Below are 8,616 nucleotides of genomic sequence, written 5' to 3' on the forward strand. Positions count from 1 at the left end.
AATACAGGTATTGAAACGTTTTGCATTACGATGTGAGCACTCATGTTAAATTCTGTTTTCAGATACTGGGAATTGAGGGAAGACACAGAGCAAGAAGCCTGAAAAACATCCAGTTTACAAATTGACTGCAGAGTGCAGATTTTAAAAGATGTCTTTGTATTACACTGCTGATAGCTTGTCCTTGGTTGTACAGAGTACCCCACAAGAGACGACATCACAGAAAAAAAAACCTCCTCCTTTATCCTTCATGCACAGCACTCTCATCAGCTGAGCAAAAAATAAATAAATTTGTGTTTTACTTTATAATTACAAAGATCTTGTTATACAATTCACCCCCTTGAAACCAGTTCCATTTAAAATTGCTATTAGGACTGCTCTATCAGACCCTTTCAATTTTATGACAATGGGCCAGATTTAGTTGATATTTTTTTGTATTAAGGTCTTTAATTCTTTTTAAAAAAGTAACATCACGTGTGCTACAAGACTTAATTTTACTTGGTTTCTACGTTCCTTTTCACAAACAAAATCCCTCTTTCCTGTACCTACCCTTAATATCAGAGGAAATGCTTTCTGAATTCTGTTACTGTTAATAACTCATAGTACAGAACAAGTTCTATCACAACTGGATAAGCAGTTCTCTAGATATTTAGTATGTAAGTGCAACATAGTCTACAGTACATAGCACAAGTATGAGGTCCACTATATCACTGTTTTTGGGGATAAAGTATTGCAGTGTTCTGGATTACTTCTTAACAACCAAAATAATTCATTATGCTTGGGCTTGAATTTAGTGGTTTTATTTTTTATATTGGTTATTCAGTTATTTGTTCAAAATATCTGAAACAAATAAAAGTAACTGTTAGTTGATCAAATATAACCAGGGTTCTCCCCAGGCTTTTTCATCGTGCTGCCCGATAGAGGCTGTCGTCGCTCGGCTGAAAAAACCAGATCCGCCCATCTTGCAGATGCTACTGTGTCTTTAACTATAAGGATTCTAACAGACCAGATCACTTGCAAGTTGCTGGATGGAAAAAAAAAAAAAATCTTGGAACCACATGACAGCTATGCTATGTCTTGACACAACATTTAGCAAGAATTGAAGGTGTGGGTTTTCTGTGTTAAGCAATTCGAGAGGCTAAAACGTCAGTCTACTAAAAAAATTATTTTTGATTATTTTCAAAGCAAAAAAATAAAAAATGACAATGAATGCAGGGTTTTCAAAATAAGCCGGCGATTATAAAAAATATGAAGATTTTCAGGTATTATCATTCAGTCCATTTTTTGTCGTATTACTGTACTGTAAAGTGATATATAGTTCATAACAGCTATACATATACACCAAAAACAAAAACAAAAAAGCGTATTCCTTTAGTTGTGATATTGCAAAAATATGTACCCATGTGCTTGTGAGAGCTATTGGGGGTTCATGTATTGGCATGGTGGGATATCAGCGGATATACAATTACAAATGCTTAAGTGTAGAGGTGCTGAATTATTACAGTTCACTTTCATGCAACAGTTATGATGGTGACCAAATATGTGCGAGTACTGTTGTTTAAAAAAATGGTTAAAATGAACAGCTGCATTCAAAAAATGTAGAAAAGCGAAAAATAAAAATAGACTTTTTTTTTTGTGAACTCCAATAACCCGACGTTATCTTTCCCCAGTCAAATTGTAGAGTGTCTAAATAAACACGGTCATTTACCAGAATAAAAAAAAAGAAATGGAAAAGAATTTAGAACATAAAAAAGAGCAAAACAGATATACTCAACAAAAGACAACTAATTATTTGTCGTATTATATATTTAAGGTTAGGTAAGTTTATTTTTCTATTATAAGTCCTCCCAGATACGATGTTCTGCTGCCCGGCTGTACAGAATTCCTGAGGAGAACCCTGATACCAGTACAGGTGAGGCAGATAAAACTATTAATTTTGTTGCATTCTTATTCCACAAGGTTTGGTGTATAAGAGTGCACCCTCAATCAAGCAGACAGATGTCAGTTATATACAAGTGAAATTAATTAAAATATGGAAATTACTTTAAAATTATTGTTATTTGTAATACAACAGTCTACCAGAGTGTCTTATAGTGTGTAAAGTACCTGCATAAGATTCAAGGCCTTCTGTTGATAATTTTGTCCAATAAATACTCATTTTTGTTAAGTAGGAATAAGCTGATTTTACTTTAGAACCAGTATACATGATATTGCTACAATACAATTCATGTTTATCAATTCCTGGATTTCAAATCAGAAAAGTAAAGCTAGTTGTAAAGAAATGCATTTCCAAGAAGTAAACAATTAAGTAACTCAAGCAAAGAATTGTGTATTTGTGAGTGGATAATACATACTTAAAGTACATTTTAATTAATAAAAAGGAAGAAAATAATGCATTTCTAAAAAAGTTATTTGATTTTTTTGTTTGTCATGTAGCAAAGTGCTACAATGGGGTCTATTTAAATGATCATCAAGAAATACAATTTAAATTTTAAAAAAATAGTGAAATGAGTTCCAGAGAACATAAGATTTATAGATTTTAGGGAGCCGATATTAAAAAGAATAAGTAGCGGGGTTCTGAAAAAAATACAGCGTTACATGTCCCCACGTGTTGCTATAACTGTTTAAATAATGCACCTGTAATTTTTGTTTTCATTGTTAACATCCTGACAACTTTTTACACTTTCAACTTTAAACCTGTTTCAAAACTCTTTTCAAACTGTTCGCTCTACTACACTGACAGTGTAAGGATTATTGCCCACATTGTCATACATGTAACACAGCCATAATGATCCACGATATGGTATGGAACAGAAAAGTCAGAGCAGTTGTAATGTTTGTATTTTTAAAATCGCTCTTCCTGCCGTGATTTAGAGGACAGATCTCAAACCCCAGTAAACTAGAGTGGCCCTTTTGAAAAGAGCTGTGAAAGACTTTAAATTTAGAAGTGTATAAAGTTATCAGGATGTTAACAATTAACATAAATTACAGGTATGTTATTTAAACAGTTATAGCAACACATAGGGACATAATTCTCTATTTTTTCAGAACCCCACTACACTACTCTAAGATCCACCATCATTAAATAGGTGAAAAGAAAATGTCTTTTTTTTTCACAATTACATTAATGTGTTGCACCAACCATAGTGTCTGAAGAATACCAGCCAATTATTTTAACAAATGCACCTCAAAAAGAGGGATATTTCTTATACTGTAAATTTTAAAAGCTGCAATACAAGTATTAATATTACACAGTTACCTGATGATGTCTTATCTGAATGTTTCTGAAGAAAGTCAACCATCTGGGCAAGAACCTTTTTGTTGCAATGCGTGGATAATTCTTCATTACATTCATGGCACCTGAATCCAGCAAATAAAAAGTGTTACTTAAAACACCAACATGAACATAAAGCATTCATTTTAAAGCATATTCAATGACAGTATGTGTGTAGTCCCTTACAAGCTGACATTTAAAAACAAAAAAAAAGCATTTAAATCAGAAAAATAAGTTTGCTTTTTTTCTTACTTTGGAAGACAGCAAACATTTCCTTCTACAATCACCGATTGGCTAAACAAAATTATAAAGCTTTGTAATTGGCTCAGGCACTTACCTTTCTGGTGAAGCCTCAATTCTTATATAAGAGATCAGTAAAAAGGAAAACAACAGTTTATCCATCAAACAATTAAATATTTGTAAATGTTAAAAATAAAATACAATTAACACTAGAACGACCGGGTTTATAGGCATACCTAGAACAACCATGACTGGTCAATTTGACCAGCGTATTAAAAACAACATAAATATTATAATGAAAGGACAAACAATTGAATAGAAGTCATAGTTTTAATCAAGAACATCATATAAAGCATCTACACAACCGGAATATATACCAGGTATATGATCTACATACAAAACTGTACAACTGAAACGATGTAAAAATTTGCAGCAATTACAAACACTGCTTTGCTGTCATGCATCTTCCGTGATCCATTTTCAATGTGTATTGGGGTAACAATGAATTTCTTAGAAAAACGAGTGACTTATAGAAACCACAGTGCAGACAGACAGCCAAGCACCGTGAGCTGTCAAGACTGATTGATGCTATCAGGATATCGCAACATTTTATTTTTTATATGTTTTATATGTAAATTAGTCAATTTGACCAATCCTGGTCTGAATAGGTATGACAGTATTTTATCTCGCAAACTTTCAATTCTCTCTCTCTCAGGGTAATTAGTAACTATTTTAGAAAAGTCAGGAAAGCACAGCTCCATATCTTAAACACACGCACCACAATTTTAATTCCAAAAACGGTCAAAATGACCGCCTTGGTCGTCCTAGTGTTAACTGATCTCACTGAAATGCCTACAGGGTAGAAGCTGGGTGTGTGTGTGTGTGTGTGTGTGTGTGTATATATATATATATATATATATATATATATATATATATATATATATATATATATATATATATATATATATATATATATATATATATACACACACACACACACACACATATATATATATATATATATATATACATACATATATATATATATATATATATATATATATATATATATATATATATATATATATATATATATATATATATATATATATATATATATATATATATATATATATATATATATATACACACACACACACACACATATAAACATAAAATATTCATTAAAAATCAACCCTTACAGGAACAAACATACATGTAGGAATACACTGCATTCCTTACCATACTTTCCATGTACTCAGACTGAGAACAATGCAGTGGGGTTCTGGGTGTACGGTCTGGAAATGCCTCATCAAGTGCTGTCTGTCAGGTGGATTGCAGCCCTGTATTACATCCAATTAAATATAAATACAATAATTAGGGCAGTACTTTTTCCCCCACAGTAGAAAGTGGCTTATTTCACACTCTAAAAAATAGATATTTCAAGATTAAACATACTGTGTATTAAAGCAAAAATAAATACAATGCATTGATCAAATTTAAAACTGATCATGTTCTCTTGTTATTATACAACAAATGTTCCTAAATATTTCAAATTACCTGACAAACAGTAAAAGCTAATTTTTACACTTTTTTTTTTTTTTATGTCCACATTTTGAAGACATTCTCTATTCACCAACAGCGAATTATCAAAAATAAAAACCTAAATAAAAGTAAAAATAACATCAGACACACAAAATATCCCCTTCATGTACTGGACAGAGCGATCTTGAGCAGAAATATTTTCAATCTTTGATGCAGCTGTTGTCTTTTTCACTGAATAGTTTGAAGAAATAAAGCAGCTCTATGGAAGTGTGTTAACCATTTACCAGATGCAAACAACACCATATTTTCGTGATAAATATGTATATTTACACTGTTCTTTCAGAACATTGAATTTTCACAGGGAACTACACATTACACAGCAATGGGTTTGTGCCGCTTATTAACAACCTCTCGGTTCCCAGAAAATTATCAATTAAATGAGTTGCCAATAAGTGAAAAGCCCCTGTTTTCTGGTTTATTTACATGGAATGATATATACTGTAATTGTACAAATATGGCACTGAAATACATGTGTTTTAAATGTTAGTGTTAAAAAAATTAACATGAGAAACAAGAAATATCCAAACGCAGAACTGTTTACGTCATGCATGTGTAAAACAAAAAAAAAAAGGACTAGGCTTAAATAGTACTACACAACGATGAACTACAATTGTCCTTACAATGAGTAAAGCAAATAAATGTGTTGTACTTAAAATCAATTCTAAAGAACACAATTTTTAAATAACAAATTGTCCAACATTGTCTGCTTTTTACAATGTACCACCTCCCGCTGTAAATCCATCTCAATTTTGCATGCAGCTTCGTAGCCAGTTTCGAAGCCACAATTCTGTCTCTGTGCGCCAGAAATAAGCAGTTGTGAAGTCAGTGTGTTACAAAAGCTGCATGAAGTATGCACATAAATCATGCAAGTGCACTCTGTAGCACTGGCAACCAGTAGTCAAGTTGTCAAGAGCAGTGTAGTTGCCAATATCAGAATTCCATTAACATTAGTCTATGGGATGGGATTGGTTCCTGGGAAAATGTTGTTAATAACCAAAAGTTGTCTATCAGGGTTGCTAATAACCGGCATCTACTGTGTATAATTATATTATATATAAGTTATTTGTTACAAGTTTATCCCCACTGGACGGATTGGATGTTATGAATTTGTTTGCGCCACAGCCTGACCGTTAATAACGGCCCATCAACCTCATCCTATGTGGACAAAGAGTTCATAATCTGACTGAACAGTCATAACATGCTCTTCTTCAGTTTTAACCTGTAGGTCTACAGAATGCAGAAACTCACTCTCACACTCTCAATTTCAAAGGTATCACATCAATAAGCACAACACTCACAAACCGGGTATGTTGCCACTTAGTAGTTAGGAATGAATGTTATTTAAAGTAGCACTTGAGGTTGTGCTGACAAATGTAAGGTCTTAAACTAATAGGTCCATAGAAAGATACAGAAAAATATATATATTTGAAAAAATTTGGGTTGGTGGGGAAGTGCAGCTGCAGTGTTTTTTTTTTTTTACCAGAGCCTTGAAATAACCGTTTTTTTTTTTTTTTTTTATGATGTACTTTTCTGTTTTACATAGTCTGTTTCTCAGAATCAAAAGCACACAATATTTGTGCTCAACCCTCCAAAAACAAGAAACATAGTACAAGTTATATTCTTACCTGGAAACCACATTTTAGACACATCCAGATATCAAAGGAACCTACAGGCTCTCCGTCATACATAGTCCTTTCCTTGAGACATTCTGAGCACACAGACCACAGACTCTGTGACACTGCTTTCTTCACAGAGTTTAGATCAACAGCCTTACGTACATGCTGGCATGTTAAACCTGCAAGTAAACAAGCACTTCTCATGAATGTGTGCAAGCATGCAAACTGGATGGTGAACTACATTTTTTTTTTTTATTGACAGTATGCCCATGTTTTACAATAAAAATGAAATTAACAATACAAAGGAATATGCACATGCTATCAAGCTGAAGTAATATCCGAAGTCCAAGAAGAAGAACCATACAGACACAAATAACACATTTTCCCTGTTACTGCAGTATACTTACCAGTGACTTCATCGGAGGATTCCTCATCTCTGGGCTTTCTCGGCCTATTTGATCTCTTTGTCATTTCATCAGCTTTTAAAGAAAATGGACCTTTTACCCGCATCTGCATTAAATACATTTTTTTTTTTTAAAAATGTAAAATTAAGTGTGCTTGGATAGTTAAAAAGGTAATGTACAAGTATTTTAATTTTAAAACATGACAGTTAATAATTAACTTTTTTTTTTTTCATCCCCTTACTAGAAATATTTTACACTTGCACTTCCTGGGTCATTTCAAGGTCATTCATCAAAAAATGTGACCATAAAGGTATGTTATCTGTGTTATTAAAAATATCACGAGTATCAAGGATAGAAGTTAAACTACAACCTTCTGGCCTACACTATAAATCAAACATGCATCAACCTTTCTTGTGTCAAGTGGCATGGCTTTCATTATAAAGTCTGTTCTGAATTTGACAATCAGCCATTAAATTAAACACATTTACCAGCCACAGATGTAATTTCCACTAAATAAATGTAATTCATGTAATTCTCTGACTTTGTTTATTTACTACATGCAATAATAGAAACTTATGTGCATATAATTAGTTGACACGATTCAGACAAAAAACATTGGTTAGACTGATTGTGTTGTTCTATTTGTCAGAGTATACTTGTTATATATATATATATATATATATATATATATATATATATATATATATATATATATATATATTACAGTAAAATCAAGGTGACACTTGCAGCATATCCCAAACTATTTACGCCTTTCCTCTTGTTTTCTTAAGAATAGGGAGAGGAATGCAGACAATATGTACTGCTTATCAAGCACAAAATAGTCCAGGACCGGTAACTAGCATTTCTCCAAGCTGAAGAACTACGTATTTTCAGAACTGAACCTGTCCATGTCGCTATATAGTTTCAGCAACAAAAAATACCTCCACGTTTAACTGTTCATGTTTTAGTTTCACTTCAATGAAAACTACCGCAGACAAACAAACACATGTAAGTTTAGAAAATTTAACAGGCTAAATAACATGATTTATATTGCACAAACTTACCCTTTACGTGGTCGGCTCTTAAATTGTATGTTTTGGAGACGTTAAACCCTGAATGTTTTTTTGTATTTGTTTGTTTGAATAAACGGGATTCAAAACAACTCGCCTGAAACGTGTTTACTCCCAGTAGTTTCCTTTTAAACTCAAGAACAACATGACATCTCTAAACCTTTCCCATTGCTAACTACAGGAACTCACTCACGGTCACGTTACTCTTTCCATAATGACGCACTACGGGAACCGAGACAGTTCAGAAACAGCCCTGAAACCCTCGCAGATTACTGTGAAAGGAAGTCCACTGTTTACAACAATAAGTATATCAACGATTTCTATTTTTAGGATAGCAATGGGTGAATATGATTGAAATACTAATAAACATACTCCATTCGCATTAGTTAATCAAACAGCACAACGTACGA

The 8,616-nt window shown here is 32.8% G+C and overlaps 1 protein-coding gene across 4 annotated transcripts in view; it reads right to left on the reverse strand.

The window, feature by feature from the left end:
* The window catches only part of usp45 (ubiquitin specific peptidase 45), a 57,553-nt gene extending 49,158 nt beyond the window's left edge, over positions 1–8,395 (reverse strand). For 2 of the 4 annotated variants that reach the window (XM_041251192.1, XM_041251194.1), the window contains exons 1-5: positions 8,201–8,395; positions 7,140–7,242; positions 6,742–6,911; positions 4,754–4,854; positions 3,257–3,357 (exon numbers count right to left, since the gene is read on the reverse strand). In XM_041251192.1, coding sequence (XP_041107126.1) covers positions 3,257–3,357; positions 4,754–4,854; positions 6,742–6,911; positions 7,140–7,242 — 475 coding nt within the window. In that variant the 5' untranslated portion in view covers positions 8,201–8,395. The remainder of the gene's footprint in view (positions 1–3,256; positions 3,358–4,753; positions 4,855–6,741; positions 6,912–7,139; positions 7,243–8,200) is intronic. The other 2 variants (XM_041251193.1, XM_041251195.1) reach the window with 2 other exon arrangements.
* Positions 8,396–8,616: the final 221 nt, after the last annotated feature.

The sequence above is a fragment of the Polyodon spathula genome, chromosome 5 (genome assembly GCF_017654505.1).
Source record: "Polyodon spathula isolate WHYD16114869_AA chromosome 5, ASM1765450v1, whole genome shotgun sequence".
Classification (NCBI taxonomy): domain Eukaryota; kingdom Metazoa; phylum Chordata; class Actinopteri; order Acipenseriformes; family Polyodontidae; genus Polyodon; species Polyodon spathula.